The sequence below is a fragment of the Ceratotherium simum genome, chromosome 12 (genome assembly GCF_057802395.1).
Source record: "Ceratotherium simum simum isolate JZ-2026a chromosome 12, ASM5780239v1, whole genome shotgun sequence".
Classification (NCBI taxonomy): domain Eukaryota; kingdom Metazoa; phylum Chordata; class Mammalia; order Perissodactyla; family Rhinocerotidae; genus Ceratotherium; species Ceratotherium simum.
In genome coordinates, this window is record NC_141911.1 from 74038532 (window position 1) to 74058014 (window position 19483).

At 39.8% G+C, this 19483-nt stretch overlaps 1 protein-coding gene across 1 annotated transcript in view; it reads left to right on the forward strand.

Moving 5' to 3' along the window:
• The window catches only part of TACR3 (tachykinin receptor 3), an 81488-nt gene extending 68952 nt beyond the window's left edge, over positions 1-12536 (forward strand). The window contains exons 4-5 of the mRNA XM_014784499.2: positions 5821-6017; positions 8251-12536. Coding sequence (XP_014639985.1) covers positions 5821-6017; positions 8251-8554 — 501 coding nt within the window. The 3' untranslated portion in view covers positions 8555-12536. The remainder of the gene's footprint in view (positions 1-5820; positions 6018-8250) is intronic.
• The last annotated feature ends 6947 nt before the right edge of the window (positions 12537-19483 follow it).

Below are 19483 nucleotides of genomic sequence, written 5' to 3' on the forward strand. Positions count from 1 at the left end.
GAAGAACTAAGAGACCCGGGAATCTTAGCTCTGAACTTGCCTTTAGGATCCTGGGAACTCACTTCACCTTCGTGGTTTTAAGTCTCTCATCCATAAAATGGAGAAACTACATGTGGTCAAAGTTTTGCCATGAAGGTTAGATAAATTTATATATTTGAAAGTTTTTAAATGAATATAAAAAGCGCTAAGTCTTATACGAAAATCAAAAGATGAACACAACTCATCCATCAGCACTGCCCTCAGACGTGTCCACTGGCCTTGCTTCTCTCCAAGGACAATGTAACTATCATGTGATTTTCCTCCGGTAATTCTCAGAACGAGTGTGAGAACTGTTGGCCGACGACGCATCAGTGCGGACTCTGCGTGCTGAGCGCTGCGTTCTGGGGTGGAGTCTGGATCAGCAGAAACTGGCACAGGAAGCGGTAAGGAGAGGGAAAAGGAAATTGAAAATTTGAAACGCGGATGAGAACGTCCTTAAGTAGAACACAGGATAAGTTTGAAAACACTGCTGTGCCTTCCAGAGATAATAAGAAAGAAGTTTGAAATGCAGAGTCAGGAACGGGCTCTCAGCGCTGTCCAGTTACCATGTAACCACTCAGCCCATCTCCCTAAGCAAGAGCAGAAGACATTGATCAAAACACTTCCAACTCCATCCCCATTACCGGACTACCTCCTTGTAGTCGTTATAAATTAGTATTTTTATATATTTTGTCCATGTTATGAATAGTATACTTGTATTACATTTTTGTGTTAATTTGCTGGATGGGTACCTTTGAAGTAACCCACATTTTTTAGTCAGTCATATTTTAACATTCCTTCCCTTTCTAATAAAACAGAAGCCTCAAAAACATGACGTGGTCCCAATATTCATAATATGTGACAATTTATTTAAAAAAAATCTTGTTGAAATTGCTCTTGATTATTTAGATACCTGAAATATTGGGAAATAAACCTACTTCTACTGTTTTTATAAACCATAGAAATTGTTTTCTGACTATTTTCTGTTTTAATTCTCTTCCTCTAACATAACAAGCTATACCAGCTCTGCTCCTACCTATGTGATAACAAAGACGCCTTTTGCCTTAATCAAAGGGACCACTCTTCAGTCTAAGCTTGAGTGACAGATTCAATTGGATTTTTGAGGTGTATAACAACCAGGAAGAATCTATCTCACTCAGCAGCAAGCTTTCTGTGTGCTTGTCATTATTCCTGCTGCACAAGAATTACCAGGGAAAACAGTGCTTGTGAGGAAAACCACATATAACCTAAGAGAGGTTCAACAGATGGAAATGGAGATCCTGGTCTGTCCCTTACATCACTGAAAGCAATTTTACAGGCATCCAAATCTCTCTGGAAATCTCCATTTTCTGGGACCCTGTAGAGTATTTTGCCTCCTACTTTGCTGGAATGGAGCTGTATAATGTATTGTCCTCAGCATCTCAGACATTATATTAGTCTGCCCTGGCTGCCATAACAGATACCATAGACTGGTGGTTTAAATGACAGAAATTTATTTTTTCACAGTTCTGGAGGCTGGAAGCCTGAGTTCAAGGTGTGAGCAGGGTTGGTTTCTTCAGAGGCCTCTCCCCTTGGTCTGCAGATGGCTGCAACCCTCTGTCTTCAAGTGGTCTTCCCTCTGTGTCTATGTCCTAATCGCCTCTTCTTTGAAGAACATCAGTCATGCTGGTTTAGACCCCACCCTAATGATCTCATCTTAACTTAGTTACCTCTTTAAAGACCCCATCTCCAAACACGCTCTCCCCTAACCCCCGGTACCTCTCATTATGAATTTTGGGTAGTGACATCAGCAAAATGGACAAATAAGATGTCTCTTGTCATGTCCCTGCTCAACAACAACAATTTGGCATCTATCCAGGGAAAATGTGCCTTTGTGGGAGCTGAGGGATCCAGGGGGATATTGGAAACGCTGGTGCAGTCCAAGAACAAGGAGACACTTTTGGAGAAGACGGGCCTGCACTGGGTGGCGTGGACTCACCACCGTAGGCCCGGCTGTAGACCCCGAAACAGCCCCACACCCTGAGGATCTGGTCACAGACCTTTGGGTTTTGGCTCTGTCACCAGCACTGTACACCATACATAAGGAACCCAGGAGGAGTCTTTCCCACTATGGGTCAGGTAACAGTCACACAGACCTCAACCGCCACGGACCCTGCTTCGGCCCTTGGACTGGCTCTGGCCCTCTGGGCCATCGTCCAGAAGCCCCTGGAAAACACTGATTTAGACAATCACCCATGGACCAGAGAGCCTTTGTGAGAGTCCAGGAGTCCCGCAGAGAAGTTCCAGCACACCATTGGAGCAAAAACATTCTGAGACTGAGGGCCCTGGAGAGAGTAAGAGGGATGGTTTGACTTCACCACGTCTCCCCTCCCCCAAGGCACACAGCTCAGTGCCCAGAGGGCCCTTCTCCTACTCGACTTCTCCTGGGGGAGGTGAGAGTGAGTGACACTGCTTCCCCAGCTGTGGGGGTGCAGCCGGAGGCCCATTTCTCTCTCTCTCCACCCAGAGGGCTGAGTCCTGAGCTGCAGGTCTAGGGGCCCATGAGTGCCTGGAGAACAGCAGGCACACTCCAAACAGAACATCTCTAAAGGATGTGCATCCTACTAACCCATCATGGACTCCATCCAAAGGCCAGCCCACAGGCCCCTGGGGACACCTGGCCTGCATGTCCCCCAACTGGCCCAGTTGTAGGATAACTACATTCTGAGGATCTAAGGTACAACCTGGTGACGATAGTTAGCAATACTGGGTTGTATGCTGGAAAGTTGCTAAGGGAGTAAATCTGAAATGGACTCGCCACAAAAAAATGTAATCGTGTGTGAGGTGATAAAGGTGTTAACTAACCCTACTGTGGTAATCATCTCACGAGATGCATGTGTATCAAATCAACACATCATACACCTTAGACTTACACAGTGTTATATGTCAGCCATATCTCAGTAAAGCTGAAAAAAGTAAAAAAAAAAGAAAGAAAAGGACCTTGTAAACTAAAACAAAAAAGAATTTTGGGGGACAATTCAGTCCATAATAAGCCCCTATAAGTTTCTATCTCCACTCAAGATCCTGTAACATCAGTCTTTATTCTTCTTGCCTTAACGTGCTTCCTTCTCCAGTCCCGTCTCTTCTTCCGTTTCGTGCCTGCGTCTCTTTCTTTGGCTTCAGGTCACTGTAGGTCTAAAATCTTACAATGCTCTCAAAGTCTAAGTTTCCAGTGGAAAAATGAAATTACATGAAAAATGAAACATGACCAACAAAGTGTAAGGAGGTAGGGTCCAAACACAACACCACACACGAGTATGTGAGCACACGAGCACTCACGGAAGTACTTTCCATGTTTGTACACACACACATAGGTTTCTTCACTTGTTTGGGCTGACACAATTTCTGACACGCACTGTGTGAGGCTGATGTTAATTAGATACACCTTAGTTGGATTTGGCGACACTAACACCATGTGACCATATTCTCGTCTAATTCTGAAATTACCCACGTACAAAATTCAATTCATCTTCTGGACCATCCTGCAGTTCTTTCACAAGTATTACTATTTAACTCTTGTTTTCTCGCTTGGGACTGAAATATTAAGCATAGTCTTTGAGACTGAAGCAGACTAGCCCCGCCTAAACAGCCCATGAAGTTGTGCTTTGAATTTTGATGCTTTTATTAAATCTTTTTCCGTATCTTGCTCTTGAGAATATTACTTTAATTTGCTAATATGCGGTTAGAATAAGTGGCCTGTAATGTTGACTTAAAGAAATACAGTGGTCCATTTGAGAACGTCTGTGCAGACAAGGTATGGAGAGATGGTGGGTGTGGTCCCTGGGTGGTTCTTCAAAACATACATTCTGAGAAGTTTCTCTTCAAAACGAGAAGTTTTCTGTCACATGGACTTGACCATTTCCAGTTCAGACATTTGGAAAGAATAAATCTTGCCCTGAAGAAGATGACTCCTAGATTTTCTTTTATGGTTGGCAGTATTTTAATTTCCTAGACTTTTTCTTTTTCTTTTATGACCTAAACCTCAAAACCATCCATCCTAAACTAATTTCATGTGATAGATAAGAACAGCTGCAGGCATTCCAGTCTAATCTGTACAGGATACAAAAATCACAGATTTTTTTCCTCTTTGATTCACAAAGAAAATGTGCCCAGTTATTCTCATAATGAGACATATGACGTGCATTTCAGTCTGCTTATGTGAGTAAAGTGGATTCTTAACTACTGAAAACAGGCAACTTAACTATAAGAGCCACATCATCTGTCCCACCTCCCTTCCTCCTGCTGTCCCAAGAAAAATGACAGCCACGACTGTCCGCGTTGCCGTGGAAAACAAATCTCACCGCCTCAGGAGCAGGATAAGTCTTCCAGCTTCATGAAACACCCAACATCATTCAATCTTTAGATCAAGTTACAACAAAATTTGTTAACACCTGGTGGAAGATTTCAGTCGTCTCTACCCCAGTCTCTTGTCTCACCTAAAGATCCCGGGAATTTCAGGAAGCCTGCCAACTGCTAACATTTCCTGCTCAGCATTTACTGCCTGGCTGCTCTAGGACTGTGCTCAGAGTGCTCTTTCCTGAGCATGTTATGAGGAGCAGGGCTACAATTCCATGATTTTGGCATTTCACAAAGCAATGCAGTTTCTTCCACCCAAGACTCCGCTTTTGTATTTACATCAAGCCTGGGGTCCTGAAAGTTTGGTACCCGAAATAACTCCACAAGATTTTGTGAGCAGAGACCTAAGGTAACATTAAAATGTATTTTATAGAAATACATAAATGAAATATATTACAGCATTACAGCAGTGTTTCACTGTGAAAGATCTTTTCTTTTAGGGTCTTTTAGATTTTTCCTAAAAGTCTTCAAATAAGTTTCTAAATGTTTTATAACAAGGTCCTTATGGACGCATATACATGAATTGGAAATTATCAGAAACCTCTGTTCCAGACGTGCTTTCATTTAATTCTCCATGTGCGTTCTACTTTCCCCACGTTCTGGACTTCTTCCATGTTGGTGGTTGGAAGCCACTTTCAAAGCCTCTGACAGTCTGTGTAGGTCTTCAGCTATTGTTGGAAAGCAAGTTCATGCATAGGCTGACATTCTCCTTAGCCAGGGTGTACTGGAATACTGTGGTCCACAGGTGTGGAAACAGAGGAAGTAATCCATCCAAACCCACGGGAGCTGATGTACAAACAGTCGCATAAGCCGATCGCCTAGTTACAGATTTAGTCAGTGGTGTTTCCCCAGAGTAATGTGAATATTTGTAATCACTATCCAGAGAAAGCTTCCCCAATATCAGGTTATCAGGGAATCAAGCTAATACTTGGAAGGTTGCCTGGCCAGCACAGTATTAGAGTAAAGTCTGAATAGTCTGAAGCTGTGCTCAGGCGATGATGTCTACTGAGGGACAGCCCAGCCTTCCAGCTAATATTCACCCACAGTGACCAGCGGTCAGTTTCTGTAGATGAAGTTCTCTGAGACAACGCAGGCACATGGTCGAATCCCAGCTCCGCTTCTCTCTCTTCCAGGCTCTGTGGGGTTTTGTAAACACTTATTTTCTAGGCCAATTAAAATACATTTGTCTCTGTTTGAGTTAGTGCCCCCACTCATGGGGGTTATGTGCAGGTGGGATGGTAACAACTCACCTCAGATGGCTGTCCCTGGGCTACCTCCCCACTTTTTGATAGACTGACTATTCCTTAGGCACGCTATGGATTTAACTGTTGGCAGAAAAATATGATTTGCAGTAAGCTGTTGGAAACTTTTAAATTTGCCAAAAATAACCTCATTCTTTCTTTCTAGGTTGTAAAAATGATGATAATCGTCGTGGTGACGTTCGCTGTCTGCTGGCTGCCCTATCACGTTTACTTCGTCCTCACGGCCATCTACCGACAGCTGAATCGGTGGAAATACATCCAGCAGGTCTACCTGGCCAGCTTCTGGCTGGCGATGAGCTCGACCATGTACAACCCCATCATTTACTGCTGCCTGAATAAGAGGTACAGACACAATCACCACACCCGAATTTCTGAAGCAGATAACGCTGCTCCAGCTTCTTGGTGCTAATTTAAAATGCAAAAGGAAGGGAAAGTTGAAAAATTCACTGAGAAAAGACAGAGCTTGATATTTTTCTAGACTCCCCCCTACCTGATGAAATATCTCACCTTAACGATTACATCATCAATACAACATTCTTAGAGGTTCCAACTGGGCAGTTCTTATATGGGCCAAATTCTCCTTCGAAGCCCTTCAGAATTTTATCTGCCAAAGAAAGGAAATGCCCTTATGACCAAAGGAGATATGTTGAAAATGAACCCCAGTCCTCAAAGAAATGAAAATGCGTCATAGAAATGCACAAATAATTTCTATAAGATGGAGAGATGATGGCATGAGTGAGAGGGCTCTTTTTTTTAAAAAAAAAAAAAATCATGTCTCATAAATAGACTTTGAAATAGAAGATATTGCTGTGAGGATGATGGGGGAATCCCAATCCTCCTTCTTGAGCAATGAGGTCAGTGAGTGAGAGGTGTAGCCTCCAGTGGGATGGGGGGTGAAGAAACCGAGGTGGTCGGAGGAAAGCTATTTCTAATTTGAATGTAAAATAAAAGTAGGAGTATTCAGGGGGCTGGCCCTGTTGGCACAGTGGTTAAGTGCTCACGCTCTGCTTCAGCAGCCCGACGGTTGGCAGGTTCAGATCCCGGGTGCCCACTGACGCACTGCTTGTCAAGCCATGCTGTGGCAGCGTCCCATATAAAGTCGAGGAAGATGGGCATAGATGTTAGCCAATCTTCCTCAGCAAAAAGAGGAGGATTGGCATCGGATGTTAGCTCAGGGCTGGTCTTCCTCAGCAAAAAGAAAAAAAAAAATAGGAGTATTCACACTCAAATTTAAGACCGGGGAAAAGGTGAAATGTGATTCCTGGATAAAAACACCTGACTTGTAAGGCCAGCACGTGGAGGGTGGGGTGAAGCTTCAGGGTTGATAGTTCCCGTAATAGACCAATGTGTTTTGAGCTGCTTTGAGAACAAGGAGAAAGGGGACCTCATGTAAGTAGCTGCCTGAGCTGGATCCTAAGCTGCTGTCCACCACGCTGCGCCGTGAGTTTGTTCAGTAGTTAATTCTCACCTTTCCCGTTAGTTTCATAAGCCACGTATCAATTCAAGTGACCCCACAGCAGCATATCTGTTTCCAGTCAGCTTCATGTAATGGTTTACAAGGCCAAGGATTTTGCACTTTCATATACGATTAAATGAAAACTGTCAAGATTAGCAATTAATTCTATTAAATGAGACTTTAATTTATAAATGTGTAATTATTTCTGAAAGAAGCTATTTTGAAATACGTCATTTTTAAGTGCCTTAACCAGCAAGCCTAATTCAACTACACTTGTGCAAATGTGTAAAATTATAAAAGAAATGTGCACTGTTTCTGTGGCATATTGACCACCTGGTGCTGGGCTTTTACTATTTGACAACTAGCTTCTTCTTGGGAAATTAAGATGCAATTCAAACAAGAAAAACTTAAAACACTACAAGCAATACTGTGGTATAAATTCTAAGATTTGACTCCCAGTTATAAAATAAGCCTGTCCTGGGGACGTAATGTACAGCATGGGGACTATAGTTATCACTACTGTATTGTATATTTGAAAGTTGCTAAGAGAGTAGATCTTAAAAGTTCTCATCACAAGAAAAACATGTGTTAACTGTGTGGTGACAGATGTTAACTAGACTTATCGTGATCATTTCACAGTGTATACAAATAAGGAATCCTTATGATGTACAGTTGAAACTAATACACTATGTCAATTATACCTCAAAAAAAAATTCTAAAAGTTTTACTGGAAAGTTAAATTAAAAAACTGAGTTTCCGTGGGGCCAGCCGGGTGGCATAGTGGTTAAGTGCGCTCACTCTGCTTCGGCGGCCCGAGGGTTTGCAGGTTCAGATCTACGGTGCGCACCGACACACCGCTCTTCAAGCCATGCTGTAGCAGCATCCCATATAAAGTAGAGGAAGATGGGCACGGAAGATGGGCACGGATGTTAGCCCAGGGCCAATCTTCCTCAGAGAAAAAGAGGAGGATTGGTGACGGAGGTTAGCTCAGGGTGACCTTCCTCACAAAAAAAAAAAAAAAAACTCTTGAGTTTCCTTAAGTAGGGCTTTCTGTGGCAGTTGAAGGAAATTTCCGCTTGAAAACACAACTTGTTCTTTCTGTGGCCTGCTTCTCCTCAGATTTCGAGCCGGTTTCAAGAGGGCATTTCGCTGGTGTCCCTTCATTGAAGTTTCCAGCTACGATGAGCTGGAGCTCAAGACCACCAGGTTCCACCCGACTCGGCAGAGCAGCCTGTACACAGTGACCAGGATGGAGTCCATGACGGTGGTGTTTGACCCCAATGACGCGGAAACCGCCAGCTCCAGTGGGAAGAAGAGGGCCACTCCAAGAGACCCAAGTGGAGGCTGCTCCTGCAGGAATTCCAAATCTGCCTTCACCGCTTCAAGTTTCATCAGCTCATCCCACACGTCTGTGGATGAGTAATCCTAACTCCAGTCCTGAGGAGGAGGAGGAGGAGCGTGAGGCCACCGCGGTGCCAGCCTAGGCCCTGTTCTCCTGACCGTTTGTCAGTCCGTCCTGCACACTCTGGAAACAAAATGATTTTAGGCAGCTACGCTTCAGTTGAGAAAGGCAGCATAGGAATGCGACAAACACACACTTAAGATATTTGCCCCCCTCAAAAAAAAGGGCTTTAAATTCATTCTTTGAAAACTCTAAATTATTATCTTCAACAAACTGAAAAATATATCTGAAAAATACTTGTAAAGTGTTCTCATTTAAAAATTGAATATACATTTGTGACACTAAAATGACATAAGATTTTTCCAAAAGATTAAAGAAGCTTTAAAATATAATATTGTGAATGAATATAAACAAAATCTATATAAAATAAAACATTTTCATCTGTAGCTATAAAATAGAAATAAATTAAATGACTCATTCTCCCACTAGAGTGATGGAAAATTAAACTCAAAAAGTAGGAATGAGTGAAAAGCTTTGCTCAAGAAAATTCATTTTGTAAAATGAAAATTTTTGAAGATTTAAAGATTTGCTACATCAAATGTAACTGAAAAGGAAATCTAGTCAAATTATGAGGCAGCCACCTACCTACCATTCTCTTTATTATTTTCTATGAGAAAAAGTTTTCAAAATAAAAACATAATCGTTTACTTTTTTGACCATCACATATTTTAAAGGGCCAAGCTAAGAGATGGTCAAAGTTAGGACCTTAAAAGGACAAAGAAAATTCCTACGATCCTCTTTATTTTTCACATATATTTAAAAAAAAAAGAAAGTAGATTATAAAACACTAAAGATGCCTTCTAAAGAAGAAGGGAAGAATCTCATTTGTCTCTGAAACCAATTTTTAGGCAAGAACCAAAGCTGGTAATTCATAGTTATGCAGGCAGACAGGAGCACAGGCAGCTCCAAAGGAAGACGTGTTCTCCAAAACCCAAGGGAAAAGTTTAGGGTGGACATCAATTTTATCAATTGCTCAGCATCCTTTTCCTCTCCCTCCATTGAAAAACGAGTAAGGACTAGGGGAAAATATCAGAAAATATATTCAAATGCAAATCCTTAGAGGAAAAAACTCATAAGTGTGGCAAAATCAAAAGTATACTAATATACAAACAGGTAAATCAGGCAAAATGTAGAAAGGTGTCGGCTGTTAGAAAAGAAAGCCAGACAACAGTCTGGACACTGAACCAATGCCGGGCAACACAAGTCTAATACACACCTTTCCACAGAGGGAGCTTTCCCTCTCTCTGCTTAGTCCACACGGAAGGCCCCCAGAAAGACACGGGTTAACCGTCCGCAAAAAGCACCTGTTTTGCCACAAGAAAAATGGACTGGCACATTTCTGAGAGCCGTGACAAACACGGTGCACCATTAAGTGCGGAATTTATCTCCAGACCTCAGTGCTTACAAATCGTCTCTCTTTGAATTAGAGATACGGTCAATCCTGCTCAAGAAAGCAGAAACCTTCTGAGAATGTGGATGCGTAGTGCAAACTTCTCCTTTAAAGTATTCAGTTACATTTTTAAAGCTATCCATCTAAAATAATTACCTGTAACACTTTACTGGATTGTGATGCCTCCATCAATATAGAACCAACTGTTTTTTGAAGAACAAGATAAAAGCAATTATTCAAGAGAAAATCATGTCTATTACTGCCATGACATTAAATTTTCCAATCATCCTCCCTAATTTGGACCTAAAGCCAAAAATATCTAGTTATTATAGTGTTTAAATTCTAAGCAACCCCACCATATGTGTTTGAGCAGAATTTCTTCTGAATACACCAATTAAACAGACACACACCATACACACACATATGATGTGCAGACACATACAATCATTTTAATGAATATCACAACTTCAAAGAATTAAGTTCAAAGCTGAATGCTGAAATAGTAAGTGTTCATTATAGAGTTGCCACAAACAGCTCAATAAACTCTACGAATCTTGTGTGCATGCTTTAGATAAGCAAATTTATTATTATTTAGTTATTTGATGTGTGTGAATATATTTTAAATGTTCATTCCAAAAAGTGTAAATGCTCCTTATGTAATGTAAAAGTGTCAAGAAAAAGTCTAATATTTTAAAGCAAGTATTATTTTCTTCTTAAATTTAGAATGATTATGGGACTAGCGTTAATTAATGTTCTAGATACATGGGGCCACATTCAGCTGTGGAATATTAATGTGGAGTTTGGCCCTCAGATTCAGTGTAGTCAGCCACCACCAAAATACATTTGAAAAACATAACTCTTGGCCTTCACACACGTTAGAGAAATTCAGTAAAATTTGCTAAGACATCTAAGGAAAAATATTGCTCCAATCAGCTGTTTTGTTTATTTTGCTTTTTTGTTAGTAGATTTGTTGTTGTTTTGCTTACCAAGTATCATTCCTTCTAGCATGAAGGAATACAACACCTGAGATCCAGATAGTATCTTTCTAAATACTTTTTATGGAAAATTGACTCTTTCACTCAATACTCTCGACTCTTAAATGAAGACTTACAAAGTAGAAATTTTTAAGCTCAAAAGTTTGAAAAATAATAATAAAGTAAATGAGGATAATATGAAAGAGATAAGATTTTAGCCTTTTTCTCTGAATTTTGACGCTGACAATTATAGAATAATACACATGGAGATCAGCTTCGGGAGGAGTCACGTTAAGTAAGGCTATGCCAGTATTTCCCTATTTGCCAGGGTTTGGAAGACTTTGCCTCCAAAATTCACTTTACTCTCTGATGTTAAAGTTCAGTGTGAATCTTTTTCATTGCTTGCAGGCAAACATTGGCTCAGAATACCAGGCAGATGGTTAAAACACCCTAGGTTTTTTTGGATTTAGATCAGTACAAGAAAAATACAAAATATTTTGAGAGAAATCTAAAAGACTCAAAAAGCCTTGCATTGTTTTAAATATTCTCTTTTTAAAAGAAAAAGAAACAAATAATAAACATTGTATTTTTATTTTTCATCTTGACAAAATGTTTTGCAATTACCTGCATGGGAAAGAATTAAAGTAAACATAGTTATTGTAGAATCCTATCTAACATCTTTCATTTTTCAGCAGCTCAGTCTACTGCTGCATTATTCCATCTCCCAACTTAATGACGGTGACATTTCTGACCCAGCAGCCAAACTCGTATTCTTTTCCAGATCCTACCAATCTCTTATAAACAGAGACCTGGCCACCTTCAGCATGACCTCCACACTCACAAAGCTCACAGAAGAATACCAAGGAGCTCAGAAGCACAGAACAAGTGTGAAAAATCAGTGCTGGCCAGCTCAAAATTTGAATTTGATTTTTGTTAATGAAGAATTTCATCCAGAAGCTTCTGATTAATGTCTGGTAAATTATTTCATCAAATACAAAGGCAGGCAAATTACAAAAGTTTCTCACACATTTTTTTTTTTAATATTTTTTTTTTGAGGAAGACTGGCCCTGTGCTAACATCTGTTGCCAATCTTCCTCTTTTTCTTTTTTCTCCCCAAAACCTTAGTACATAGCTGTGTATCATAGTTGTAGAGTTGTAGCTCTTCTATGTGGGATGCCACCTCAGCATGGCTTGATGAGCGGTGCATAGGTCCACGCCCAGGATCCCAACTAGGGAACCCCGGGGTGCCAAAGCAGAACACACGAACTTAACCATCATGCCACCAGGCCAGCCCCGGTTTCTCACACTTTTAACAGTAAGAATTTGAGCTCCCACTTGCTGGTTATGTGCCAAAAGTTAAGGAAATCAACATGACACTGCCATATGGAATAACAAGGTTGTAATAATTTCCCTTAGGGCCAAGCAGGAATGGGGAGTAGCGTTCAGTAGATCTGTACAAGGTCAGGAATTATGTGCTGTGAAATATCTCTGTGAAAATTCTGTGTGTATAAGAAAAAAATATACATAAAGTTTGTAGATAGTGAATAAAGTATTTTCAAGTTGTGGTAATTATACTGAATAGGTTTGTGGATTCATACTCTTTACATGTGTGGTAATATGTGACAGATTTGATTTCTCTTTTTTCTCCTTTAAAAACCTTAAAAATAGTATTAAAAATAAAAGCAGCCCTGATACTTTCCTACTGGCTAGCAAAGCATGTGCTATGGAGGGTCTCATCTTGTCTAAACACTCACCCAACTGTCCCTCAAAACTGTGTGTGCTTCCTTCCTTATTCTTCCTCATAAAAAATCTACTTTTCTAAGTTACCTTACTTCAGAAAAAGCATCTATGGGGAGCAAAGGCATCAAAATGTAGGAATGTATTCTGTGTAGAGGGCAGGAGTGGGGATTGGACTGTGGGGCCGGAAGTGCATGCAGTTGACTGCAGAGCACAGTGTTTAGAGCTATGGCGTCAGGCTGTCCCCACCACAGACCTGAGTCTGGATCTGAGCCCCATCAACTGCTGGCTGGGGGGCCTCAGGCAAATGAATCTCTGCACTGAGCCTCTGTTAACCCATCAGTAATGGAGAGAAAACAATAATTTCTTCAAAGGGCTGATGTGAGGATTGAATGAGCCAATTCATGAGTACGGGGGATCTCAACACTAAAACAATGTTCACAAACATCATTAGCATCATAGTGTGCACAGGGGGGAGTATCAGAAACCCTCTTCTGCCCTTATCATTCTGCCCCCATCCAAAGCTCCTTGAGGGCATGCGTAGCCGGATGGCCTCCTCTCTCTCAGCACTGGGCTGCTTTTGGAGGCCCCACAAGGTCTCATGGGTGTGTATGACTGTTCTGGGAATCTGCCCTGTGGCCCCGGGCCCTGAGGAGGAAGCCACACTCGAGAAGTGTTACAGAAAGCCAGTCAACAGAAGGGTGGCTCTGGGCATGTGACACTAAACTCTCCTCTTAGGAAAGACACAGTTAGGTGCTATGGCATTTTCACTTCAGGCTGAAGATTGAGAATGTAAACTTCAGAAGATAGTAGAGGAGGGGAGGAAGGCAGACATTTCTCTTTCCAGGTTTGCACAGCAGCATCACTGCTGCTCTCCGTGCCTCCCCTGCGCTCTGAGGAAGAGTGCTCAGGGATAATTCCATGGCAGGTGGCAGCAATGGCCCTCGCTGCCTATCCATTCAACCAGTTGCAAGGACATCGTCTCAGATCCAGTCCCTCAACCCCACTCAGACACAAGCCAAGCATCCCCTACCCTATCCCACCATCTCATCGTAAAGGGAGAAAGACAGAAAGAAGCAAGACATGTTCACCAGCCCACCACACATCTAAAGCATCAGGAAATCCTCTCAGCTCTTAAAATACACCCAAAGTTCTACTGATTCACACTCTGTCAATTTCTGCAAACCTGGTCTAAGCTACTGTCATCTCCTGCCTCGAATATTGCAATAGCCTCCACTACTCCCTCCCTAATGTCCACTCTTAATAAAGCAACCACAGTGATTCCGGTAAAACAGCATCACATCATCTCACTCCTCTGCTCAAAACCCTCTAAGGGCTTCCCATTTCAATCAGAACAAAGCCCAAATCCTTACCACGGTCTAGAAGGACCTTCATGATGTGTCACTTCTAACTTGTTCTGTTCTCTCCCATGCTCTGGGATCCATGGATCCATCCACACTGGCTTCTTTCCTGGTATGTGCCAAGCATGCTGCAACCTCAGGACTCTGGTACTGGTTACTTCTTTTGTCTAGAATATTGTCCGCCAAGACAGTTAGGTGACAAACTCCCTCTTTTTCTTCACACCTTTGCCCAGCGAGGCCAATCCTGATTACTTTGTTTAAAATCACAAATCCTCATCCACACCCCAAACTATTCTTCCCAATCCCCCATCCTGCTCTTTATTTTTTCACAGTATTTATCATTTTCCAGAATACCATATAATTTACTCATTCATTATATTTATTATCTATCCCCCTGAATTGGGAATGGGCTCATCAAATAAATGAATGAGTAAATGAGTTTTTATGTAAGCTATGGTGAGATTGAAGTTATTCATATATCCATAATTTTTCAATGTCAGATGGTATTTTCTGACTGTCTCTCTCCACCAAACTCCCTTTGTGTACTCTTCTCCATGATACCAGGGCTAAGACTTTATGAAATACACTCTCCATTCTTCCTTGTTGCCTGGCTTCCTGTTCAGTTCTGTAATGGAAGTCACTAGAGGGAAATCAGAATGTAGAAGGAAAGAAATTCTGGTCAGTGACATTCCAGCAGCAGCAAACAGCTGACACCTACCTCTAACTTCTTTCAATACCCCCAGGACTAGCTTTCCATGCATCTCCAAGATGACAGTAGCAACTGTACTGTGTCCCTTTGCAACCAGATTACGAACCACACTGCATTCCCTCACCCGGAGGCTGATGACACCTTCACAGAGGCCAAGTGCCAGCCCCCTGGGTCCCCCCTCTGAGTTCTCAGAGTCCAGCAACATCTTCTATTCCTTTCTTGTGTATCCCAGGACTCCATATAACTGATTCCTGCAAGTGTGACTCTCTGGGTTACTTCAACACCCTTTTTTGCTCTTTCAGACTTCTAACATCTATGGAACCAAAAATCTCTGCCTGAAATACCTAATGCGATTTACCTTTTCTTCACTAGACATCCTGACTGATACAGTACTTAATACCCAGAGTGGGCACAGGGGATTTTGGTTTAGTTTAATTACATCTTTAGTCCTGAACAGTCTCTGAACACCTAATCAATGGAAAATTGAGCACTAATAATCAATAGCATGTGGTGTCATCATAATTGGTTAAACTAGCACCTGTGGTTACTTGGGATAAAAGGCCTATTGAAGGAAAGACTTTGGGAAGTTGAATGGCAGCTGCACTTATCCATTGTGGGATCATTAATTACTGCAATGACTGGGGGGTAGTGGTATTCCTACTAACATCTACACTGGAAAACTTACAGAATGAAGATGACAAGCTTAAATTTCAACTTACTTTTATCACAAGTAATTATCAGAAGGCCACCAAGCTTACAAGATGGCCCTAAAATAATCTCTTATTTTAGGTAACCACAGAGCAGCTATGGCTAAAAATTATTCCTAAAACTTAGTTGTGTGGGTTGCCAAGTTACAACACAGGTTGTTGAAAAATTCAATAGAAGGTCTGGCAGTAGGTTTGAGTTGGCAGAAGAAAGAACTAGTGAACTTGAAGAGAGATCAATAGAGATTATGCAATCTAAAGAATGTAGAGACAAAAAAAACGTGAAGAAAAAGGAACAGTCACAGAGAAAGTGAGATACCATAAAGCACACCAACATACACATAATGCGAGCACCAGAAAGAGAGACAAGGGAAAAATAGGCTTGAAATATATATTTTTAAGACATAATGGCTAAAAACTTCCTGAAAAATAAATTAATTACAAATCACTGAACTCCAAATACTATAAACAAAAGGAAATCCACATCTAGATACCTCAAAGTCAAAATATTAAAAGCCAAAGGGAAAGAGAAAACTCCTGAAAACAAGAAATGACTCAATACAGAAAAATGTATTTCACACATATGGTAACGAAAAGAGACTTTAAGTCAAAATGGTTACAAGAGACAAAGGAAGACTTTATGTATTGATAAAAGGCTCAAATCATCAAGAAGATGTAACAATTATAAACATATAAGCACCTAATAACAGAGCCCCAAAATATATGAATTGAAAATTGACAGAAATGAAGGGAGCAATAAACAGTTCTACAACAATAGTTGGAAGCTTCAATACTCCACTTTCAATAATGGAGAGAACATCTAGACAGATAATCAATAAGAAAATAGAGAAATTGCAAAACACTATCAACCAACTAGGCCTAACATACGGATATAGAACCCTCCACCCCACAAGAGCAGAATATACATTCTTCTCAAGTGTACATAGAACATTCTCCAGTACAGGCCATTGTTATTCAACAAAATAAGTCTCGAAATTTAAAAGGATTGAAATCATACAAAATATCTTCTGCAACAACAATGGAATGAAGCTAGAAATCCATAAAAGAAAGAAAAGTGGAAATTCACAAATGTGGGAAAATTAAACAACCTATTCTTAAACAGTCAAGAGATCAAAGAAGAAATCACAGGGAAATTAGAACATACTTGAGATGAATGAAAACAAAAATGCATTCCAAAACTTATAGGAGGCAGTGAAGGTAGTGCTCAGAGGAAAACTTATAGCTTTAAATGCCTACATTAAAAAGAAGTATTTCAAATTAATTAGCCAACTTTACACACTGAGGAACTAGAAAAAGAAGAGCAAACTAAACCCAAAACTACCAAGAGGAAGAAAATAATAAAGATTAGAGGAGAGATAAATAAAATAGAGAATAGAAAACCAACAAAGAGAATCAACAAAACCAAAAGTTGATTCTTTGAAATGATCGACAAATTTCAAAACTTTTTTCTAGACCCCCCCGTCTAGATTGTCAAAGAAAAAAAGAAGGAAGTTGCAAATAACTCAAATCAGAAATGAAAGTAGGGATATTAATACTGACATTACAGAAATAAAAACAAATATGAGAATACTATGAACACACCAATACTATGTTGCACATCAACAAATTAGATACTCTAGTTTAAATGACAAATTTCTAGAAATACACAAATTACCTAAACTTATTCAAGAAGAAATAGAAAATCTCAACATACCTATAACAAGTAAAAAGATGGAACCAGTAAAAAAACCAAAAAAACCCACCCAACAAAGAAAAGACTAGGACCACATTGCTTTGCTGTTCAATTCTACCAAATATTTAAAGAAAGAATAAAAGAAATCCTTCTCAAACTCTTCCAAAAAATAGAAAAGGAAAGAATATTTCTTAGCTCATTCTATGAGGCCAGCATTAACCTGATACCAAAGCCAGATAAAGACATCCCAAGAAAACAAAATTATAGACCAATGTCATTATGAAAATAGATACAACAATCCCCAATAGAATTTAGCAAACTGAAGCCCACAGCATATTAACAAAGGAAGTGAAAACCTTGTACACTGAAACCTCCATACATTGCTGAAAGAAGTTAAAAGCAAACAAATACATAAGATATCCCATGTTCACGAGTTGGAAAACTTAATATTGTTAAGATGCCAATACTAACCAAAGGAATCTAGAGTCAATGCAATATCAAAATTATAAAAAGACTTTTTCACAGAAATGGAAAAGGGAATCCTCAAATCCACATGGAATTTTAGAGAACCCACACTGATGAAACAATCTTGAAAAAGAAAAATAAAGTTGGAGGGCTCCATTCACACTTCTCAATTTCAAAACTTAGTACAAATCTATAGTAATTGAAACAGTGTGGTACTGGCATAAGAATAGACATATTCTTGGATCGATGGAATAGAATTAAGAGTCTGGAAATAAACTCATACATCTATGACCAACTGATTTTTGACAAGAGTGCTAAGACTGTTCAATGGGGAAAGAATACTCTGTTTAACACATGGAGCAGGGAGAACTGAATTTCCACATGCGAAAGAATGAAGTTGAACCCTTACCTCACACCATATACAAAAATTAACTCAAAATGCATCGATACCCTAATATAAGCACTAAAATCATAAAGCTCTTAGAAGAAAATATAGAGGTAAATATTCATGACATTGGAATTAGCAATGGTTTCTTAATATGACACCAAATACATGAGCAACAAAGAAAAAACAGATAAAATAGACTTCAGCAAAATTAAAAACTTTTATGTGTCAAAGGACATTATTAAGAAAGTGAAAACCTACAGAATGGGAGAAAATATTTGCAAATCATATATCTGATAAGGGTTTAATATCCAGAATATATAAAGAACTCCTACAACTCAACAACAAAAAGACAAACAACCCAGTTTAAAAATAGACAAAGGGTTTGAATAGACATTTCATTGAAGAAGATACAAAAATGGCCAATAAGCACATGAAAAGATGTTCAGCATCATTAGTCATTAGGAAAATGCAAATCAAAACCACAATGAGATACCACTTCACATCCACTAGGATGGCAATAATCAAAAAGACAGACAATAGCACATTTTGTCAAGAATGTGGAGAAACTGAATGTGGACAGATTTAAAATGAATTGAGTGTAAAATGGTGCAGCTGCTGTGGAAAACAGTTTGGCAATTCCTCAAAATGTTAAACATAGATTAACCACAGCACCCAGCCATTCCACCTAGGTATCTACCCAAGAGGAATGCAAACATATGTCCATACAAAACTTGTACACAGATATTCACAGCAGCCTTATCCATAACAGCCAAATAGTGGAAACAACCCAAATGCCTATTGACTGATAAGTGAATAAATAAAACACAGTATTTCAATAAAACAATATATTTGGCAATTTATAAAAAGAAATGAAGTACTGATTTGCGCTACAAACATAGATGAATCTCAAAATCATCACGCTAAGTGACAAAGGCCAGTCACAAAAGACCACCTATTGTATGATTCCGGTTATGTGAAATGAACAGAATAGATAAATCTACAGAGAAAGAAAGTAGATTTTCTGTTACCTGGCTGTCTAGTGCTGGAGGGGAGAGGAAGGAGTAGGAACGGGTAGTGACTGCTATTGGGGACAAGGTTTCTTTTGGGGATGATAAGAATGTTATAAAATTATTGTGTTGGCTACACAACTTTGTAAGTATACTAAAATCCATTGAACTGTACACTTTAAACAGATGTAAATTATACATCAAGAAAATCTTTAAAAAAGAATAGCGATTTCACGGAGCAAAAGTCTAATGGGAATATCAATAACCTATATCATTAAAAGAGCCCTAAGAAAAAAACCAACAAATCAGCACGCAAACGGTTGGTTGAACAGACTTTAATAAGGAACTTACAAAACAGTAGAAGGATCGGTTCCTCTTTTACAAATGCTACTGACTTTCTTTATAATGTTTGCCCTTATGGTGGACATAATGCTGTGTGATACTGTGATTTATAATAAGAAA